The following is a 23196-nucleotide window of genomic DNA, read 5'->3' as shown; positions in this document are numbered from 1 at the left end:
AAGAGATAAAAATGTGTTCTTTCTATACAATTCAGCAAAATGAAATGAAGTACTGACACCCACTACAACATGGGTGAGCATTATGCTAAGTAAAAACGCCAGACAGAAAGTGACCAGTCTTGTATGATTCCTTTCATATAAAGTGTCCAGATCATGTGCATCTACAGAGACAGAAAGTAGATTAAGGAAAGTGGCTCCCAGGGCTGAGTGGACTGAGCAGAAATGGAGAGTGACTGCTAATGAGCAGGAGGTCTTCTAGGAGGGTGAAGTGTTTGAAAACTGATGGTGGTGCTGGCTGTACAATTCTCTGAATGTTCTCAATATCACTGAATTATACGTACTTTAAGTGGGTGAACTGTACAGGATGTGAATTATATCTCAATAAAGCTGTTATTTTAAAAAGTTAATATTTGATAAAAATGAAAAGGAGAAAAGCCCTTTTTAATAGCTACAACACATGGGAAAAAACAGCTTCTTACAAACAAAAAACAAAAAACGGGATGGGAATAATTTTTATTATTATTTATCATTTTTATTCCCTTCTTCCAAAATAAAACTGGAGACAGTGCAGAGTAAAGAGCACACCAGAGGAGGCTGCTGACCCAGAACAGTGAGAGCCCACTCAGAGCCAGCACCGGGAACAGGAAAGCCTGGTCTAGCAGCATCGCCCACTCACCATTTGGCATTTGAGCTTCTTGGTAACTAAACAAAAACGGAAACATAAAAGGTTACATAAGCCTCACTGCCTGTACAAAGAACAGTTCCAGAGGGAAAAGAAATACCTCCCACTGGTATCAAACGGAGCCCACCGCACCCTCCACACAGAATCAGTGTGCAGTGACAGGGGCAGGGCAGAGCCTGCGCTGTGTGCACCGCGGCTCCTGGAGGGTGTTCTCACTAAATAATCACCCTCATGGGCAACGGATTTTCCAAATTTACTCTAACCATTTTTTAAAAAGTAACAGCTTTATTGTGATAGAATTCACATACCATACAATTCGCCCACTTTTTAAGGTAGACAAAGAATTTTATCCTGTGCATGCAAATCAAGTACTGCCGCTTCCTCCCATCAGTTTTCTCGCAAGCACTGAAAACCGTGATGCTGTATTCTGGGAACAGCCCCATCTACCATTTAAAGTGTACAGTCCCAGGTTTTTAGAGATTCAGAGTTGTGTTCAGTATCTCCCCCAAAGGAAGCCCGACACGCACACCTTCACTGCCGCTCCTCGTTCCCCCTTTCCCAAGCCCCTGGCACCCACTGGGTACTGCGTCTGTCGATGCCATTCTGGGCACTTCATGTTAACTACTTTCAATTCTAAAAAGGAAACAGAAACAATTCAAATAATCACGTATCAACTCCAAGCACTAACGACTGGCTCCTACTCTGAAGGAAGGGCCATCAGCCTCCTTCCACTCCTCTCAACACCCACCTCCCCTCACTTGCTGATCCTGCCATTGCTTTTACACCGTCCAAAACTTTTATAATTTACTGTTCAACTGTATTTGGTGTGTAAGTTTACATGAAAACCCTTTGCTTCCTAACCCGAGTGAACACAGGAGCCCGGTTTCCTGCGGGTCACTTGCCCGACTCCGCTATGCACACCCATGAGAGGGCTCCCAGGGGCGCAAAGGCACGGCCAGGGCGGCCTCTCCACGGAAGGGCTTCCACTGGTAACTCCCACCTGCCCTGCGGGCTCTCTGCTTTCCCTCCCAAGTCCATTCTGCTCTCAGAGGCCTGGCTCCAGCTCTGCCCTCTCCGCCTGCATCTGCTCTGCCCTTGCTAACTGACCTGCACGAGCACCCGAGAATCCCACCTACTCCATGTGGACAGACCAGTGAGAGATGCCCTGGGCCTGAAGTCTTGTCACTTTACTTAGTGAATTCAGTACTGTTCATTGTGCCTCCCTAAATGCCTCTCATGTCATCTGGGTTCTTAGTCCATTTTGTCTGGCTAAGTGAGGAGGCTGGGTTGATCAGAGCCATGCAAGTCTGGCCTTTGGTCTGTACTAAGGCATCTTGAGCCCATCCAAGGTGATAAACATAGGGCCAGGCTCAGGAGATCTAATGTAAAGAGTAAAGATGTGGCAGTTGGGCCCGGCTGGTGTGGCTCAGTAGATTGAGCGCCATCCCATGGACTCAGAGGTCCCCCAGATCAATTCCCGGTCAGGGCACATGCCTGGGTTGTGAGCTCGATCCCTAGTAGGGGGTGTGCAGGAGGCAGCCGATCAATATTTCTTGCTCACATCGATGTTTCTATCTTTCTCTCCTTTCCTCTCTCTCTCTAAAAAAAAAAAAAATCAATAAAAACATATTGAAAAAACAAAACCGATGTGAGACTTGGAAAAGTAAAAGGAGTCTAATTTAAGATTCAATACCCAGGAAGCTACAGGAACAGCACTTCTACTTAAGAGATAATAAAAATGTGACTTATACGATCAATATTCCCGTTTCCTGGCTGCCTTTAGAATAAGGGAGGTGCACCAAGCAGGGCCAGTAAACCTGGACAGCCTTCCCTCTGCCACATGGGAGCCAGAGGCAGCTGAGGAAAATCGCCTGCTGGCCTTCCTCTTCCAATTTCATGTCACGGCAGCAGTACTAGGGAGAGAGACGGGCTTTGGTATCAGGCAAACTAAGGTCTGAACCCAAGTGTTCAGCCTACTAACTGTCTGGCCAAAGTCACTTACCTTTCCTGATGCACAATTTCTCCTCTCTAAAAGGGGTGCTGACGTGGCCCTTGCAGAGCTGTGTGCACAGCAGCCGGCAGTGCCAGCACAGACTATGTGCCCCATTTATGAATGTTATTAGAACTACTAACTATTACTACGAGCAAAAGACAGAGGCTTACAGTTAATGAAACACAAACATAACCCACATTTTTAATCCATTCGTAAGTACAGAACAGCTCCTTCTTCACCTCTCTCTGTAACTACAGATCAGGAGGTGCTGGAAGGGCAGGGTAAGGCAGGTATGCCTGACACAGGCTGGCTCTGTTACCTCGTCGATGGCAGATTCTTCAATCAGTCGGGGAGCATCAGAAGATAACAAGCCATGAGTTGCCATCACGAAGATCTTATATGCACCTCTTTCTTTCAGGGTCTCCGCTGCAGCAAGAAAGCTGTCAACATCATCGATGATGCCATCCTGTCAAATTACAGATTAAGCAAAATGTACATGAACACTTTTGTAAAGGGTTTAGACAACCAGGCAAAAGAAAGGGTCTAATTCTATGATAATGAGTTTGCTGTTCCGTGTCAACATGTCCAGACAACTCAGCCAGGGCTGCCCCCACTGCATTCCCTCCAGGCCAGGCACAGCAGGGCTCCCGCAGCCCTGTCCTGCTCAGGCGTCTCTCTCACACGTGGTGCTCCCGGGACTCCACTCTGCATCCCTATGTCCAGACTGGGTGCGCACCATGCAGGTGTACCGTATATATGTTCACTAGTTTTTTTTTTTAAATACACAGTAGCCCGCCCAGTGTGGCACAGTAGTTGAGTGTCGACCTATGTACCAAGAGGTCGCTGGTTCGATTCCCAGTCAGGGCACATGCCCAGGTTGTGGGCCCGATCCCCAGTGCAGGGCGCGCAGGAGGCAGCCAATCGATGTTCTCTCTCATCGATGTTTCTGTCTGTCTCTCCCTCTCCCTTCCTCTCTCTCTAAAGTCAATAAAGAAAAAACACACACACAGTAAAACTTAAAAGATGCTTTGAGTCTGGGTGGTTCTTTCCTCTTTTCTTATTTTCCAAATTTTCTCTACTGGGCACATGGGAAACATGCTTTTTACGTTTTCATAATGCAAAAAAACACTAATTATTAACAATGTACCCTTTCAGAGGTTTCTAATCTATGGATCACAGATTCCCATGTGAGGATAAGAGAAAAAAAAAATATTCAGGCCCCCTGAAACCCTGGTAAACTGCTAAGTGGTAAGAGCACCAGCAGCAACTTTTATTCTAATAATTGGCCTTTGACCCCATCGCTGACACCCTTGCAATTTCCTGGGTGGTAGGGCTGCCTTTTGTTCTAATGAGGAGAATCTGGGTGGGCTCCTGGGTGGCTCCTGGATGGGGCTGGGCACCAGAGTCCAGGCCATGATTAGAAGCTTGGAATTTTCCACCCTGCCCCCTTCTCCAGAGAGGGGAGAGGCTGGAAATGGAGTTAATGGTCGATCATGCCTACATGAGGAAGCTGCATGAAAATCCTAAAAGAATGGGGTTCTGGAAGCTTCCAGGATGGAGAACACATCCACACTGAGGGGTGATGCACCCCAACTACACAAGGACAGAAGCTCCTGTGCTCGGGACCCTCCCAGCCCTCACCCTATGTATCTCTTCACCTGTGTCCTTTATCATATCCTTTAATGAACTTATAAACATAAGTGTTTCCCTGAGTTCTGTTAGCTGCTCTAGCAAAGTAATCCAACCAATGAGGGGGTCATGGGAACCTCCAATCTGCAACCAGTTGTATAGAAGTTGTGGGTAACCTATTAGTTGTGAACAGCATCTGAAATGGGGTGGGGGCAGTCTCCTGGGACTGAGCCCTTAACCTGTGGGATCTGACACTGTCTCCAGGTAGATAGTGTCTGAGTTAAACTGTAGCAGAGAATTACTCGATGTGGGGAAAAATCTCCACACATCCAGTTACCAGAAGTGAAGTGTTTTATGTGAACAGTAAAGAACATACACAGGAGAGAAACACAGAGGAGGATAACAGATTCTTTCCTATTATACCCAGCCTACCAGTTATTTTAAGTTCATTAGGGTATCAAGCATTGCCTAGGGTTGAATAAATATTCATGTATTTTATATACAGGGTAGGGCAAGAATAGGTTTTCAGCTATGAGTATGTGAAACACAGAGTTTATTTTTGCATTATTTATTATTGTATTCTTTTCCATATGAACTGTAGACCTACTTTTGCCCACCCAGTGTGTATATGTGTGTGTGTACAAAACTCTTCTCAAATATATATTGATATTACTATGATCAAAGAAAAAAAAAATATATATATATATATTATTTTAAAAGCATTACTGGGAAAATGGTACAACCACTCTGAAAAATAGTTTGACAGGTTTTTATAAAACTAAACTTGCAATTACCATGAAACCCAACAACTGCACTTTTGGTCATTTATCCCAGAAAAATCAAAACTCTGTTCACACAAAAAACCCATACACACCGCCCTGGCCATTTTGGCTCAGCAGTTAGAGTGTTGGCCTGCGGTCCAGAGAGACTCGGGTTGGGTTCCCGCTAAGGGCCCTGGTTGGGTTGTGCGGGTGGCAGCCACTCGATGTGTCCCTTTCATGTTGATGTTTCTGTCTCTCTCTCTCTCTCCCCCTTCCACTCTATCTGAACAAAAAATGGAAAAATGTCCTCGAGTGAGGATAAAAAAACACACACACACAAAAACCCATACACACATGTGCAGAGCAGCATTATTTCTAATAGCGAAAAGCTGGCAACATCCAAGTTTCCTTCAACAGGTGAGTGCCTCAACAAGCTGCGGGCTACAGGCAGGGAGAGCTGCTCGGCAAGGAAAGTGCTATCGACAGACAAACCTAGATGCTCTCCAGCAATCCTGCTGAGCAAGAAACGTCCATCTCAAAAGGTTCCATACTGTATATTCCACTGATGAGATTTTCTTGAAATCTCGAATATAGAGACAGAGGACACACAAGAGTTAGGGATCAAGTGGGGAGGAGGTGGGTGTAAAAAGGGGTAGAACGAGGGAGCTTTGTGATGAGATAGTTCCGTACCGATTGCAGTGGCGGTTGCACAAAGCTACATGTGTGATAAGACTGCACAGATCTACAGACACATAACCCCGGTGCTGTCTGAAGCAGCTCTATGGAGTGGCAATATAAATTTCTAGATTGTGTTACTATACCACAGTTAAGCAAAAATCAGGAAATTGGGTAAAGAGTATGCAAGACCTCCTTATTTATTGTTTGTTTTTGAAGTTCCTATGAATCTATACTTACTTCAAAATAAAAAGGTTTACAAATTTTTTTAAATGCAGTTGCAGTAGAAAGGGAAAAAAGTGCTATTGAATTTTGTTACTACAGATTTTGTTGATTAAGAAATTAATTAATAGACAGCTATTACCCTATAGAGTGACGACAGGGATTTTCTAACAAAATAACAAGCACTCCCACTCTGGAGGCATGATAATGGTGCGACCGCTGTGGGAACAGTGTGGCACACCTAGTCAAGTTGGAAGCATGTGCATTTTCAAACTGAACAACTCCACTTGCAGGCTTTCTCCACCGAGAAAGTCTTGCACCAGAAAACAAGTGCAAGAATGTTCAAAGCAGTATTATGTGGGAATAGAAAAAAATGTATGTTCCATGCCCAGAGAACAAATAAATTGTGTAATAGTTATATCATGACTCACTGTACAGTGAAAAAGAATAATGTGCTACACAAAGAAATCTCAAAAACAGTGAGAACAACAAGTCACAAAGTATACAAACTTCATTATATAAACATCAAAACCATACAAAACAAAACAGTATGGTGTTTAGGGACACACATACTCATGGTAGAATAAAAGGACAAGCAAGGGCATGAGTGACAACCTTCAGGGTGGTGGCAACCTCTGGGGGTAAGAGAGGAGAGAGACCAGGGAAAAGCCCCGAGGCCCTGCAAGGGCCCTTACTCGACAAGATTCTGTTTCCAAGCGGAGTAGGGAGTACCCATGTGTTTACTTTATTCTTGTTTAAACTATATAGGCATTAAATGTATTCCTTTTGTACACTGGTTTGCTGAAGTGTGAGAGGATGTGTGTCTTAAATAGTCATAATCAATTTTGTTTAATTCTATTTTGATCACAAAACAATTTCTCATGTTATAACAAACAGCTGCACACTATTTAGTTAACAAAGTATTTAACGATTTCTTAATATACTAATGATAACAATTTTCTATTTTTGGACCAACATCAACATTTAGTGCAAGGCAACAACTCAAATGAGATGTACCTGGACATAGCACTAACCCCACACAATTAACAAATATGTTAAAAAATAACATGGTAAATTAAACAATTAATAATGAAAGAAGTTTACGTACCACAATGATGGCGATCCTTCCTCCCACATCACCAACAACTGTGATTGGGGGCTTTTCTTTAGGAATCAACACTGGTCAGAATAAAACACATGATCAAAAGTTTCTGTATTAAAAAGCCAAAGCCTTTAAAAAGTCAATGTCTCATGATAAAATGACCCAAGAAAACTAGAAATAGAGGGAACTTCCTTACTGATAAAGGTTAACTATGAAAAACGCAGAGCTAGTATCATATACTTAGTGAGACACTAAAAATGTTCCCCTAAGATCAGGAACAACACAAGGATGCCCACTTTCATCATTGCTATTCAACACTGTACTGGATGTGCTAGCCAAGGCAATTACTCACAAAAAAAGAAATAAAAGTATCCAGATGGATAGGAAGAAGTAAAATGATCTCTATTAACAAATGACATGATACTACATATAGAAAATATTATAGATTCTACAAAAAACTATCAAAGCTAATACACAAATTCACCAAAGTTGCAAGGTACAAGATCCACACACAAAAATCACATTTCTACACACTAGCAATAAACAATTTGAAGAGGAAATTAAAAAACCAACTCCGTTTGAAAAGCATCATAAAGAATAAAATACCCAGGGATACATTTAACCAAGTAGGTGGAAGACTTATACACTGAAAACTACAAAACATCATTAAAAGAAATTAAAGAAAAAGACATCCCATGTTTATAGATCAGAAAACTTAATATTAAGATGGCAATGCTTCCTAAAGTGGTCTAGAGAGTCAATGTAACTAACCCCGATCAGAATCCCAACTGCTTCTTTTGCAGAAAAGAACTGATAACAAAATTCACATGGAAATGCAAGAGACCCCCAAATAGCCAAAATCTTTAAAAAAGGATAGACTAAAGGTGAAAGATTCACACATCCCTATTTTTAAACCTATTACAAAATTTTATGTTTTTATTTTTCAATTACAATTGACATTAAGTTTTATTAACCAAAAAACTGTGGTACTGCCACAAAAACAGAGATACATAGATCCATGCAATAGGAATGAGTCTAGAAGTAAACCCAAATACCTATGGTCAACTGATCTTTCCCCTAACTTAATGAGATATAACTGACATATAGCATTGTGTGAGTTTAAGGTGTATAACCTGATGTTTTGATACACATATGATGGCAAAATGATAACCACAAAAAGATTAGTCAACAAATCCATCAATTCTCAAGATTACTATTTTTGTGTGTGTGGTGAGAACATTTTAAATCTACCCTCTTACATAATACAGTATTGTTAGTTATAGTCACGATGATGTATCAGATGATCCTCAGAACTTACAATCTTCTAACTGGAAGTTTGTACCCTCCGACCAACATTTCCCCATTTTCTCCATTCCCCGGCCCCTGGCAACTACCATTCTACTTTGTTTTCTATGAGTTTGGCTTTTTTTTTTTTTTTTAAATGCCACATATAGGTAAAATCATACAGTATTTGTAATTCTTTGACTTATTTCACTTAGCATAATACACCCAAGGTCCGTCTATGTTGTTACAAATGGCAGGATTTCTTTCTTTGTTTATGGATGAATAATATACACTTTTTCTTTATCCATCACAGAAATGATTTTTCACAGAGGGTGTCAGGACCTTTCGGTGGGGGAAAAAAAGTCTTTTCAACAAAAGGTACTGGAAAAATTGAACATCCACATGCAAAAGAATGAAGCTGGACTCCTACATTATACCACATGCGACTCAGCTGCACGCACCAGGAGGTCACCGGTTCTATTCTCGGTCGGGGCACATGCCCTGGTTGCGGGCGCGATCCCCAGTATGGGCGTACAGGGGGCAGGCAATCAATGTTTCTCTCTCATGGATGTTTCTCTCTCTCCCCTTCTCCTTCCTCTCTCTGAAATCAATAAAACACACACACACGTACATACACACACACACATATATTTTTTTAGACAGTGGAATTGAACCTGTGACCCTTTGGTCCACAGGCCAACACTCTAATTACTGAGCAAAACTGGCCAGAGCAATACAAACATATTTTAAAAAATCAACTCAAAACAGATCAAAGACCTAAAAATAAGAGCTAAAACTGTGAAATTCTTAAGTAAAAAACCTGGGAGTAAATCTTCATGACGTTGAATTTGGCAATGGATTCTTAGATGTGACACCAAAAGATAAGCAACAAATATGAAAATAAGTAAAATGACCTTCGTAAAAATTTAAGCCTTTGTACGTCAAAGGACATTATCAACAAAGTAAAAAGACAACCTACAGAATGAGAGAGAACATTCGCATATTATGTCTGATAAGAGTCTACTATATGGAATATTCAAAGAACTCTTACGACAATAAAAAGACAAACAATCCAATTTAAAAATGGGCAAAGGGCCCTGGCATTTGTGGCTCAGTTGGCTGGGCGGCATCCGTGCACCAAAAGGTTGCTGATTCCATTCTTGGTCTGGGCACATGTCCAGGTTGCAGGCTTGATCCCCTGTAGGGGGGGTGCAGGAGGCAGCCCACTGATGTGCTCTCGCATCATGTTTCTCTCTTCTCCCTTCCTCTCTCTCTAAAATCAATGAACTATTCTTTAAAAAAAAGGCGAGGAGGCAAAGGATTTGAATAAACATTTGTCCAAAAAAGAGAAACAAATGAACAACAAACACATGGAAAAACACTCAACATCATTAGCCATTAGGGAAATGCAACATACTACAATGAAGTACTGTATCAAACACACTAGGCTGACAATAAAGACTAACACAGCATTTGGGAAGGTCTATGGGAGGAGCTGGGGCTTATGGAAGTTCTTGCACTCTACATAACTGAGAGAACCCTACAGGAAGCACTCGATATTTATAATAAAGCTCTGTGGTTCTAATTTCCCCTTCCCTTAACTCCCTTTTCCCTTCTAAAAATACCCCTACAACTTGGCAAGCAGGTCAGAGAGTGCACCTGGTTTGCCACGTCTGCATGCACTGGGTTGAAATCCTTTTTTATCTTGAATAAATCCTTTTTGGTGATGAAATACCAGATTGATATTATTTTTCAGTTGACAATGACTAATAAAAAATCAGAAAATCAGTGTTGGTCAGGATGTGGAGAAATTGGAAGCTTTGTATACTGCTGGCAGAAATATAAAACGGTATAGCTGCTATGAAATACAGTTTGGTGGTTCCTCAAAAAGTTAAACATAAAATTATCATATGAGCCAGCAATTCTAATACTAGGTATAGATTCTGGAAAAATGAAATTGTATGTCTGCAAGAAACCTGTACATGAATGTCCAAAGCAGCATTATAGCCAAAAGTTAGAAACAGTCCAAATGTCCATCAGTGAATGAATGTATAAACAAACTGTGGCATATCCAAACAATGGAATATTGCCCAGCCAGTGTGGCTCAGTAGATTGAGCGTCATCCCATGGACTGAGAAGTCCCTGTTCAATTCCTGGCCAGGACACATGCCCAGGTTGTGAGCTTGATCCCCAGTAGGGGGTGTGCAGGAGGCAGCTGATCGATGTTTCTATCTCTTTTTCTCCCTAAAAAAAAATCAATAAAGCCCTGGCCAGTTTGTCTCAGTGGTTAGGGCGTCAGCCTGTAGACGAGAGAGACTAGGGTTCGGTTCCCACTAAGGGCACGTATCTCGGTTGCGGTTTGTCCTGGGCTCCTGTTGGGGTCGTGTGGGTGGCAACCAGTCGATGTCTCTCTCTCTCTCTCTCTTCCTCCCCCTCTACCTCCTGCTCTATCTGAAGATAAATGCAAAAATGTCCTCAGGTGAGGACGAAAAAAAAAAAGATTGGCTTTGCAAACAAAACTGTTGTCAAAATAATTAACCTTAGTTACCCTCTAAGGAAGTCTTTTCCATCTGGAATCCACAGAGGTCTGCCAATTCCTAGAAGAATGCTGTTTCATACTACTAGCCTCTACTGAAGGTTTATTGTTAACTCTTCAACAACACAAGTTTGAACTGTGGATCCACTCATGTGGATTTTTTTCCAATAAACACTGTATTTTTTCTTCCTTATGATATTAACAACATTCCTTTCTCTAGCCTACTCTAGTTCAAGAATATAGTATATCATACAAATTATATACGAAATATGTTAATCAACTTTATATTATCAATAATCCTTCCAGTCAACAGTAGGCCACTAGTAGTAGTTAAATTTGGGGGAAATCAAAAGTTATACACAGATTTTCAACTGTGCAGATGGTTAGCATCCCTAATCCCTGTGTTGCTCAAGGACCAACTGTACTTTCATGATAAATAAAACCATATATACACACTGATATTAGTTCTTGGATACTCTGTCATGTAACTTGAATTCCCAACTGATTCCAAAAAGAATCAGGATGATCCCTCTAGGTCACATTGTCTTATACACTAACAGTCTCAGAAGAATTTCAAAGCAACTCAGTTTTGCTACTGGTGGTACAATGATGAGGGTTAATTTCAATTCACATCCTGGGTTAAAACACAACACAGGATCTCAAGAGTTTTATTTCTACTCACTTGTTTCTTATGACCTCTTTTATTCAAAACAACTACTCACTGTCAAAGAACTCTAAAACCACAGGCTCTACATACTCATCAGTAACTTCAGAATTCTAAAGGAACGAACAACCACCATTCTGTGCAGTAACCACCATTCTGTGCAGTAACCACCATTCTGTGCAGTGGTGTTTTAATCTGTAAAATCCTTCCCTGTGTTCCTTAATGTTTATTACAACTCTGTAAGATCAGACAGGCAGTGCAGGTGTTAGCCTCATTTCACTGATGAGGAAACAGGTTTGGAGAGACTGCCTGACTGTGGTTCTTATGGTTCTCACAAAGACTGGCTAAGCCCCAAATGGAAGCCCATTTCTATTGACTCCTAGTTTAACTATCTTCCTGCTACTCTAGGGTGTCTTTTAAATTAACTATGAGTTTTCTAAGGTTAGGTGCTAAATGAAAAACTTGGAAGAATAAGCTAGAAACAATCAGATAAAAAATGGCATGTCCTCCCTGGCCAGTTTGGCTCAGCAGTTAGAGCGTCGGCCCGCGGACCAGAGAGTCCCGCATTCGGTTCCCGCTAAGGGCCCGTACCTCGGTTGCAGTTTATCCCCGGCCCCAGTTGGGGTCATGTGGGTGGCAACGACTCGATGTTTCTCTCTCTCTCTCTCTCCCCCTCTTCTCTCCTGCTCTATCTGGAGATAAATGCAAAAATGTTCTCAGGTGAGGATTAAAAAAAAAAAAAAATGGCATGCCCCTTAGCCAGAAAGTAGCATCTCAAGCTCTGACTCTGGATGAATGTGCAAATCAGGATATCGGAATGAAAGAAAAACACTACTACATAGATAGCTATGGGAGAGCTTTTGTAGTAACCATCTCAAAATATTTCTTTAATGCAGTATAACCTCTGTGGATGAAATGCCAGAAGTTGGGGGGAAACAAACGATTAAGCTCCTCCTTCCGATCTCCCTGATGGTCTGCGGGCCCACAGCAGGCGGGGCAGCCTGCGAGCTCCGGAGGGAAGGGGCAGTGCTACACTGCTCACCACCCGAGAAAACCACTGCAGGAAACTTATCTACCAAGGCTGGCCCGCACCAGGCATGCCGCAGGACTCATGTATGTGCTAAGTGAAGACTGAGCAAATGGGCAAATCAATTTCATTCCTATTTGGCCAAGACACAAATCCCGTCTTCAGTGGTTTGGAAAACACTCCAAGAAGTAATTAGTTGTGCCACCTTCCAGTAAACAACATACAGCTGAATCACCTTGGATACATTTCTTCTTCTCCTTAGGTGTATTTCCTCATCTGTGAGAGAGAAATGCTGACCTCCTAGATAGAGAAGATCAAATGAGATAATACAGATGTCTTAGTTCCAGCTACTACAGCAGAATACCACAGACTAGGTGGCTAAACAACAGAAATTCATTTCTCAGTTCTAGAGGCTAGAAGTCTAAGATCAGCGTCCTCCTGGTTTGCAGATGGCCTTCTCCTCATATCCTCAGAAGGCAGAGAACAGAGCCAGAGAGCCAGAGCAAGCTCTCCGTGTCTCTTCTCATCCACAAGGGCTCCACCTTCATGACCTAATTACTTCCCAAAGGCCTCACCTCCTAAATACCACCCACTGGGTAAGATTAGAATTTCAACATATGAACTTTGGTGTGTGTGTGGGGACACAAACAGTCAGTCCACAATAGTAAATAAAACACACAACATAAGCACCCTGAGGGCATCTTTCTAGGCCAACACAGACTTAGCGCAATAGGTTCTCAATAAATATCTAAATGGATAAATGACTAGCATCCCTGTCACACTAATAAATGCCAAATAAGCTGAGGAAAAGACTACCACAATGAAAAAAAAACTACCATTCATCCATTCATCTCATCAACATATGATATTAGATGTAAAATGCAAATTACAGACATTAAAAAAAGCCTACCCATATAGGTGAGTCAAAAGAAAATTCATCATATTCTTCTGGATAAATTTTATCAAATTGTTGCCATGTCTGGTTCCACTAAGATGGAGTCCTCTTCCCACAAAGCACAGCAAAAACCCTGGGTATTATCTATATGAAACACACATGAGAACACTGACGATGGAGAGGAGAAAGCAGGCTGGCAGGGACCTCAGGACTGGAGAAATGACGTGGTGCTGAGTCCTCTGTGCTTTTTCTTGCATTATTCCAGACTTGCAGCTGGAGAAGCAGGCAACCCAAAAATGCCAATGGGTATAGGGCTCCAAAAGAGCCTGCTGTCTCTATCCAAAGGCCCAAGAAAGGAGCAGCCTCGAAAGTCATAAGGCTTGGAGTAACTGACCCACTCCAGGCAAACGTCACAGAATATAAGCCAGCTGCATCCCTCCCCCACATGAGTAAAAACCAAGTAGAGGGTCTACACTTCCTCCCTTGCCAACCTATAATGATGCACCCCAAGCCCCAATGTCTAAGAGAAGGCCAAGTAGGGAGCTGGGACTTTCATCCCTACTCAGTAGTAATAAGCCCCCACCTGCCAGTGTAGTGGAGCATGAAACCTGGACTTCCTCCCCAAGTCAGCAGGAATGAGATGCCTTTCCCCTTCCCCCACAAGGTGGTGTCAGAGGAGGCTTAGTGGAGTCAGGACTTTCACCAGCTCAGTGGTAACAAGACCACTCCCCTCTTGGTGTTAACGGAATGGAGGACATGTAAAAGATTTATACTTCCACCCACTTCTGATTGTTTTGGTCTAATTGTAACCATAAAGTTACAGTAATGAAACAGGGTGGTACTGGCATACAGACAATAGAATAGAACTGAAGGTTCAGAAATAAATGCAAACATCTACAGCCAACTGATTTTTTAAAAAAAATTATTCTTTATTGATTTTGGAGAGAGAGGAAGAGGGAGGGAGAGAGAGATACAAACATCCATGAGAGAGAACATCAATTTGTCACCTCCTGCATGACCCCCACTGGGGAGAGGACCCACAACTTAGGTATATGCTCTGACCAGGAATCAAACCTCTTGGTGCATAGGTTGATGCTCAACCACTGAGCCACACCATCTGGGCTGGCCAACTGATTTTTAACATTAGTGCCAAAGCCATGCAAGGGGGAAAGCACTGGACAACTAAACTGGATACCCTTCGAGATGACATGGAGAGACCTGGAGAGTATTGTGCTAAGCAAAATAAGCCAATCAGAGAAAGACAAGTATCACATGATCTCACTTATTTGTGGAATATAATGAACAAAATAAGCTGTTGAACAAAACAGATCCAGAGACAATGAAATGGGGAACAGACTGACAAACCTCAGAGGGAAGGGGGTGGGAAGAGATAAGCAAAAGAACTTGCATGTACATATGCAAAACCAATGGACACAGACAACAGTATGGTGAAGGCAGAAGCGGGGCAGGAACTGAGAGAAGAGTGTCAATGGGGAAAAAGGAGGGACAAATGTAAAATTTTCAACAATAAAGATAAATTTTTAAAAAATCACATGGAAAAGAAAGAAGCTAAATGCCTACCTCACTCCATACACAAAAATTAACTCAAAATAGCTCTCCAACCTGCCCTGGCTGGTTTGGCTCAGCAGTTAGAGCAATGGCCCACAGGCCAAAGGGGCACATACCTGGGTTGCAGGTTCGATCCTTGGCTTCGGTCGGGATTGTGTGTAAGGCAACCAATCAATGTGTCTCTCTCATATCAATGTCTCTCTCTCTCTCTCTTTCTCCCTTTTCCTCCCTTCCAGTCTATCTAAAAATCAATGGAAAAATATCCTCGGGTGAGGATTAACCACAACAACAAAAACTCTACAACCTAAAAATAAGAGCTAAAACTAAACTATTAAGAGAAAACATAGGGGCAAAACTTAACGACCTTGGATGTAGCAGTGCATCCTTAGATATGATGCCAAAGCACAAACAACAACAATAAAAAGCTAAATTGGACTTCATAAAAATGAAATACTTTTGTACATCAGGGGACATTATCAAAAAAGGGAAAAGACAACCTACGGAATGGAGTAAAATATTCGCAAATCACATATTTGATAAGGGTCTAGTCCTTAGAATATATAAAGAAGTCCTACAACTCAACAACAAAAGGACAACCCAGTTAAAAAATGAGCAAAGGACTTGAGTAAACATTTCTCCAAAGATATATTAATAGTCACAAGCACACAAAAAGATGCTTGACATCATTAATCATTAGGGAAATCCAAATCAAAACCACAATGAGATACCATTTCACAACCACTAAGATGTCTATAATGAAAAACCAGAACATAAGGGTTGGTAATAATGTGGAAAAATTAGAACCCTTGTAACATTGCTGGTTAGACTGTAAAATGAAAAACAGTTTGGTGGGCCCTCAAAAATGTAAACATAGAATTACCAAACCTAGCAATTTTAATCCTAGGTATACATCCACAAGAAATGAAAACATTTGTCAGTGTAGAAACCCTACAAACAAATGTTCACAGCAGTACTATTCAAAACAGCCAAAAGGTGGAAATCTCAATGCCCATCAATGGATGAAGAGATAAAGTATAATACATCCATACAATGGAATATTATTCAGCTATCAAAAGTGAAATACTAACACATAGATGGCCATCAAAAACATTATGCTAAGTGAAAAAAACCAAATACAAAAGGCCATATACCGCATGGTTCCATTTATATGAAATACCCAGAATAAGCAAACCCAGAGACAGAAAGCAGATTACTGGTTACCAGGGTCTGGAGGGAGATAGGAATGGAGGGTGATTACATAATGAGCACAGGGTGTTTTGTAGTGAGGTGGTGGTTGTACAATTTTTTTTTTTTTTTTTTTTTTTTTGGTACGTGCCCCTAGCAGGAACTGAACCCGGGACTCTAGTCCACAGGCCGATGCTCTAACCACTGAGCCAAACTGGCCAGGGCGCACAATATTGTGAATACACTAAATGCCAGTGAACTGTATACTTTAAAATGGTTAACTGTATGTTATGTGATTTTTACCTTAATTTTTAAAAAGTCTGTACATCAGAGAAAAGCAAATTACTACATTAAAATTAATTCAGACTTTGCACAAAAGTTTGAAAAAGTTGTTTGAAATGTTTATATTCCAAAATGAGTCACAATTTACTATGACTTAATCAAATGGATAATGTGAGACTCTGATGATACAGCTTCTTGAAGGAAGCATGTGTGGGCAGAGGTCGCTCTAAGAACATGGCAGCTTCATGGTTTATCACAAATGCCAACCTAATTAATATACTAAATGTCATCCTTAATCTATAATGGAAAACTACCTATCTCCAATCCTTCTAAATTGGTGGCTCGCTATGTGCAAGCTCTCCTTCATCCTTCAGTGATAAGAGTCCATGGGTCCAGCATGGAGGAACCTATGCTTTCTTTCATTCCATAGGACTCACCAATGATCCAGTGAGCAAAGGTATTCAATTGTGGAAAATAATTTTAAAAGTCCTTTTTTAGGAAAAAGACTTTATTCTTTCTTACATTTGATTTTTTCTTTCCTTCTCCAGTGGAGTTGCTTCTCCAGAAAACATTGGTACACAAAGCCCTCTTGGCCGAAACACAACTTTAAGTACTGTATTACCGACTCATCAGTTATTCCAAGACACATGTGACTCTTGGCACTGCCCCATTTGAATGCCTCAGAGTGTTTTCGTTCTGTTAAATGTCACCTTTTAACACATACCAAATACATGACCACTAGGCTGGATACAATTCTGTTAATAACTTACTGCGTTCACCCTGGCTGGTTTGGCTCAGCAGTTAGAGCTTTGGCCTATAGACCAAAGAGTCTTGGATTTGATTCCAGTCAAGGGCATGTACCTCGATAGCAGTTTGGTCCTGGCCCTGGTCAGGGTCATGCGGGAGGCAACCAGTCCATGTGTCTCTCTCATGTTGATGTCTCTCTCTCTCTCTCCTTCCCACTCTATCTGAAGATAAATAAACATATCCTCAAGTGAGGATTAAAAAAAATTTACTGAGTTCAAGGCAGTGAACTACAAAGTATATTTTCTACTATTATAAATGCCAGATTTAAAGATAAACAACAAGCAGACACCAAACTGACAGTGAGGGAAGAGCTAGGCTAGTATTCCCCCAACCTGGATGGCTTTGGTCAAGAAATATGATTGGTGGTCACAGACTGAGGTTGAAAAAAAAGGAACACTAATCATCACTTAATAAATGGAGTCGGCAGAGAATCTTTTAAACTACTAGTCCACAAAGTAAAAATAAGGGACACCAGTGGGAACCACTGAGGCTGAATCCAGAATACCCTGAATCTGATGGAGGATTGATCCCTAGATGTGGATCAAGGAGTGCTCAGTAGTGAGCACCCACCTACCTCTTGGCTGAGGCTGGAGACTTGGCTACGATCACTGCATTCCTATAATCCGGGATCTGTGACAGACAAGAGGTCAGGAATTACTGCCATGACACCATAAGGCTATGCACACCAATACCCAACAACCAATAAAAAGGAACAGTGGAAAAAAAAAAAAAGAAGAAGCAGTGCATTGGGCTCAAAATGTCATCTGGTCACTTGAAAATTTTCCAAAAAGGGAAAAGTTCAAAATAAATTTCTCCTTTAAAAAAGGAAGAAATGCCTACCCAGGAAAAAATATTATCAAGATAACAGGCTCACAGATCTCTTTGAAGAAAAAAATTGGGCTCATTGGTGATTAGTTCATTTCTGTGTGCCAGCAAATACTGATAATGTGGTGTAAGGACATTTTTATAGTCATCAGGGAGTTGTCATTTCATAGTGCTAGGATGTTATCCATCCAATCTGAATCCAAGATACCGTAATTGTCAAAGTCTAAATTAATGTGTCCAAACAAATGACTATTCACCATATCTTAGTCATATATTGAAGAAACCAATTTGTTAAAAGACAATCAGCCCAGTGTTGTTTTATAAGGATATTAAGAGTCCTTAAGAAAATAACTAAGTCCAGATAGTGTGGCTCACTGGTTGAGAGTCGACCCATGCACCAAGAGGTCACTAGTTCAATTCCTGGTCAGGGCACATGCCCAGTTTGTGGGCCCAATCTCCAGTGGGGGACATGCAGGAAGCAGCTAATCGATGTTCTCTCTCATTGATGTTTATATCTCCCTCTCCCTTCCTCTGTCTCTAAAATCAATAAAGAATAAAAAAATTTAAAAAGTAACTATAATAGTCTGCTCTGGAGTCAGTAAAGTTGAAGACTTGAAGTGATCTGTGCTAATGATAATTATAGTAGAAGACACATCCATTGTCAGCTTCTGAGAGTTTAGAAGACAGCATTGTTTTTAGCTGAGCAGTAGTTTATTTCTGATTTCTTCTTGGGATTATTTTCTATATTTTATGCTCTTAAAATTTAATCATTTGATTAAATTATATCATTTCATTCAAATGTATCCTCATTGCTTTTTCTCAAAATTATGCAAGATCAATGAATTTTAATATATGCAGTTAATAATAACTAGCACCTACAATGCCTAGCACATGAGAAGCACTAAGTAATAAATACTTAGTAAACAAACAAAAAACTGATGAATCTGAAGAAGGCTCTGTTATAGATATGTACAGCGTAACCACATTTATCAGATGTCCTACAGAAAAGCCTAATTTTTCCAACAGTGTCAGTGAGTAAGGTAGCAAAAAAATATTCATATTTAGACACTTTCTTTATTTTTGCTGGAAATCTTTCTAAACTGTTTTATGTACATCCTTGCCTTATTAAACGTTAGCAAACACACCAAACCCAGTGAAACAAGGGAGGAAATGGTCTCTTTTAATAAAAATAGATCTATTTTCTCCTCAAAAGTTAAAGCAGAAAAACATGCATAAAGAAAGAACAAGTTGTTATAAAAAAGAACCAAAAAGAAATCCAGGAGGTGAAAGTGATTATGGTCCAAAAAAGAAACTCAATAGCTGGCTAGTTACAGACACAGCTAAAGAACAAACCTGCTACATCAAACTAAAAAGCTTCTGCACAGCAAAAGAAACAACCACCAAAATGGAAAGGCAACCTACTGTATGGGAGGGCATCATTGCCAATGGTACATCAGATAAGGGGTTAATTTCATATATATATATATATATATATATATATATATATATATATATAGAGAGAGAGAGAGAGAGAGAGAGAGAGAGAGAGAGAGAGCTCACACAGCTCAACAAAAGGAAGACAAAGAACCCAATTAAAAAATGGGCAGAGAAACTAAATAGACACTTTTCCAAACAGGACATACAAATGACTAAGAGACATATGAAGAAATGCTCAACATCACTAATCATCAGAGAGATGCAAATTAAAACAACAATGGGGTATCACCTCACACCTGTCAGAATGGCTGCCATCAACAAATCATCAAATCATCAAACAAGTGTTGGCGAGGGTGTGGAGAAAAGGGGACTCTAGTACACTGCTGGTGGGAATGCAGACTGGGGCAGCCACTATGGAAAACACTATGGTGTTACCTCAAAAAATTAAAAATTGAACTGCCATTTGACCCAGTGGTCCCACTTCTAGGAACATGTACTAAGAAGCCTGAAACACCAATCAGAAAGAATATATGTACTCCCATGTTCATAGCAGCACTATTTACAATAGCTAAGATCTGTAAATAACCCAAGTGTCCATCACTAGATGAATGGATAAAAAAGCTGTGGTACATGTACACAATGAAATACTATGCAGCTGTAAGAAAGATATCTTACCCTTTGAGAGGACCTGGAGGGACCTGGAGAGTATTATGCTAAGCAAAACAAGGCAAGCAGAGAATGACAAATATCACATGATCTCACTTATTTGTGGAATATAATGAACTAAACAAACTGATTAACAAAATTGACCAGAGACATAGAGGTAGGGTACAGACTGGCAAACCTCAGAGGAGGGGGAGTCGGTGGGGAAGAGAGAGATAAACCACAGAATTTATATGCATGTATGCATAACCAATGGACATAGACAACAAAGCTGGGGATTGGGCGGGGGGGGAGGGGGGGGATGGGGAGGAGGGTGTCAATGGGGAAAAAAGGTGAAACATCTGTAACAAACGTATATCAAAAAAATAAAATAAAATAAAAGACCTAAAAAAAAAATGTGGAAGCACATACATTGTTACTGCATTGAAAGAATTAACATCATTAAAATGTCCATACACCCTGGCTGATTTTGCTCAGTGGTTAGAGCATTGGCCCATGGACTGACTACTCAGGGTTTGGTTCCCAATAAGGGCACGTACCTCAGTTGCAGTTTGTCCCAGGCCCCAGTTGGGGTAGTGAGGGTGGCATCCATTCGATGTGTCTCTTTCACATCGATGTTTCTCTCTCTCTCTTCCTCCCTCTCTCCCTCCTGCTCTATCTGAAGAGAAATGCTCTCAGGTGAGGATAAAAAAAATAATAAAATAAAATGTCCATACTATTCATAGCCATCTATAGATTTAATACAATCCCCATCAAAATAACAACCACATATTTTACAGACCTACAACAAATACTTCAAAAGTTCATATGGAACCAAAAAAGACCCCGAAGAGCCACAGCAATCTTGAAAAAGAAAGACAAAGTAGGTGGGATCACAATACCAGATATCAGGTTATACTACAAATCCACTGTAATCAAAATAGCCTAGCACAAGAACAGGCAGATAGATCAATGGAATAGAACAGAGAATGTGGGAGACACTTTGCATGGCGTCAATTTTGTTATGATCTGCTCTGCCATCACCTGCCCCAAGGCAGGATATCTCTGCGTTCTGCATTTCTTTATCTCTGTATTTTGCATTTCTCTAAGTAACCATTTACTCATCAGCCAGTCTTTACTGACCTTTTGTTCCTTTTGTAGTATTTCCTAGAATTGCTTCCGGGCAAGCCTGGTGCTAGGCAACAGGTGCTTCTTGCCCTATATATTGTGTGAATTACCCCTGAATAAACGAGACTTGATCAGAATCCTGTCTTGTCTCCATTTCTCGTGTCTCTTGTCCCTCCTCATCCTCACTCCCCCTCTAGAGTCCTCATTGCTCGACCTGCGGGACGGGTCAAGAGAACCCAGAAACGGACCCAAGACAATATGCTCAATTAGTATTTGACAAAGATGGCAAGAGCACACAGTGGAGTCAAGACAGTCTATCCAATAAATTGTGTTGGAAAAATTGGACAGCTACATGCAAAAATATGAAACTAGACCTCCAACTTACACCATACACAAAAATAAACTCAAAATGGATAAAAGACATAAATGTGACTTGTGAATCCATAAAAATCCTGAGAAAATGTAGGCAACAAAATTTTGGAAATCATACGCAGGAGAATTTTCACTGATATATCACCTAAGGCAACAGAAACAAAGGGGAAAATGAACACATGGGACTACATCAAACTAAAAAGCTTCTGCACAGCAAAAGAAACAACCATCAAAATGAAAGGGAAATCCACTGTATGGGAGAGCATAATTGCCAATGATACATCAGATAAAGGGTTAATTTCCAAAATATATAGAGTGCTGACACAACTAAACAAAAGGAAGACAAAGAACCAAATTTAAAAAATGGGTAGTGGACCTAAATAGACACTTCTCCAAACAGACATATGAAGAAATGCTCAACATCACTAATCATCAGAGAGATGCTAATTAAAACAACAATGAGGTATCACCTTACACTTGTCAGAATAGCCGCCATCAACAAATCATCAAACAAGTGTTGGTGAGGGTGTGGAGAAAAGAAGACTCTAGTACACTGCTGGTGGGAATGCAAACTGGGGCAGCCACTATGGAAAACACTATGGTGTGAACCCAAAAAGTTAAAATTGAATTGCCATTTGACCCAGTGATCTCACTTCTAGGAATGTACCCAAAAAGCCTGAAACACCAAACAAAAAGAATATATGTACCCCCATATTCTTAGCAGCACTATTTACAATAGCTAAGATCTGGAAACATCCCAAATGTTCATCAGTAGACACTTAGATAAGGAATGAATAAAAAGCTGTGGTACACATACACAATGGAGTACCATGCAGCTATAAGAAAGAAAGAACTCTTATCCTTTGAGAGGACATATCCTGGAGAGTGTTATGCTAAGCGAAACAAGCCAAGCAGAGAAAGACCAATATCACATGATCTCACTTATTTGTGGAATATAATAAACATAACAATCTGAGGAACAGGGTAGACCCAGAGATGTGGAAGTTGGGTACAGACTTGACAACCCTCAGAAGACTGGTGGTGGGGAGGAAGAGATAAACCACAGAACTTATACACAGGTATGCATAACCGATAAACATGGACAACAAAGCTGGGCATGGGGTGGGGGGATGGGGAGGAGGGTGTCAATGGGGGAAAAAAACCACCATCTGTAACAAAAATAAATTAATAATAAAAATCAATGGCATTCTTATACACCAACAATTAACTCACAGAAAGAGAAACTAAAAAAACAATCCATTTACCATGGCAGAAAAAAAACTAAAATACCTAGGAATAATTCTAACCAAAGAAGGAAAGGACCTGTTCTTAGAAAACTACAGGATATTTTTAAAAAGCAATAGAAGAAGATATTTAAAAAGTAGAAGCATATTCCTTGTTCATGGATTGGAAGAATTACACCATTAAAATATCCATTACTCCCGAAAGCAATCTATAGGTTCAATGCAATCCCTATCA

The 23196-nt window shown here is 40.7% G+C and overlaps 1 protein-coding gene across 1 annotated transcript in view; it reads right to left on the bottom strand.

Moving 5' to 3' along the window:
* PRPSAP2 (phosphoribosyl pyrophosphate synthetase associated protein 2) overlaps nt 1–23196 on the bottom strand; it is a 40119-nt gene that overhangs the window by 843 nt on the left and 16080 nt on the right. Inside the window, exons 2-3 of the mRNA XM_036278317.1 lie at nt 7071–7141; nt 2995–3141 (exon numbers count right to left, since the gene is read on the bottom strand). Of these exons, the coding sequence (XP_036134210.1) occupies nt 2995–3141; nt 7071–7141 (218 nt within the window). The remainder of the gene's footprint in view (nt 1–2994; nt 3142–7070; nt 7142–23196) is intronic.

The sequence above is a fragment of the Molossus molossus genome, unplaced genomic scaffold (genome assembly GCF_014108415.1).
Source record: "Molossus molossus isolate mMolMol1 unplaced genomic scaffold, mMolMol1.p scaffold_m16_p_27, whole genome shotgun sequence".
NCBI lineage: Eukaryota > Metazoa > Chordata > Mammalia > Chiroptera > Molossidae > Molossus > Molossus molossus.
The sequence above is the reverse complement of the archived record's forward strand: the minus strand, read 5'-3'. Positions and strand labels throughout refer to the sequence as shown.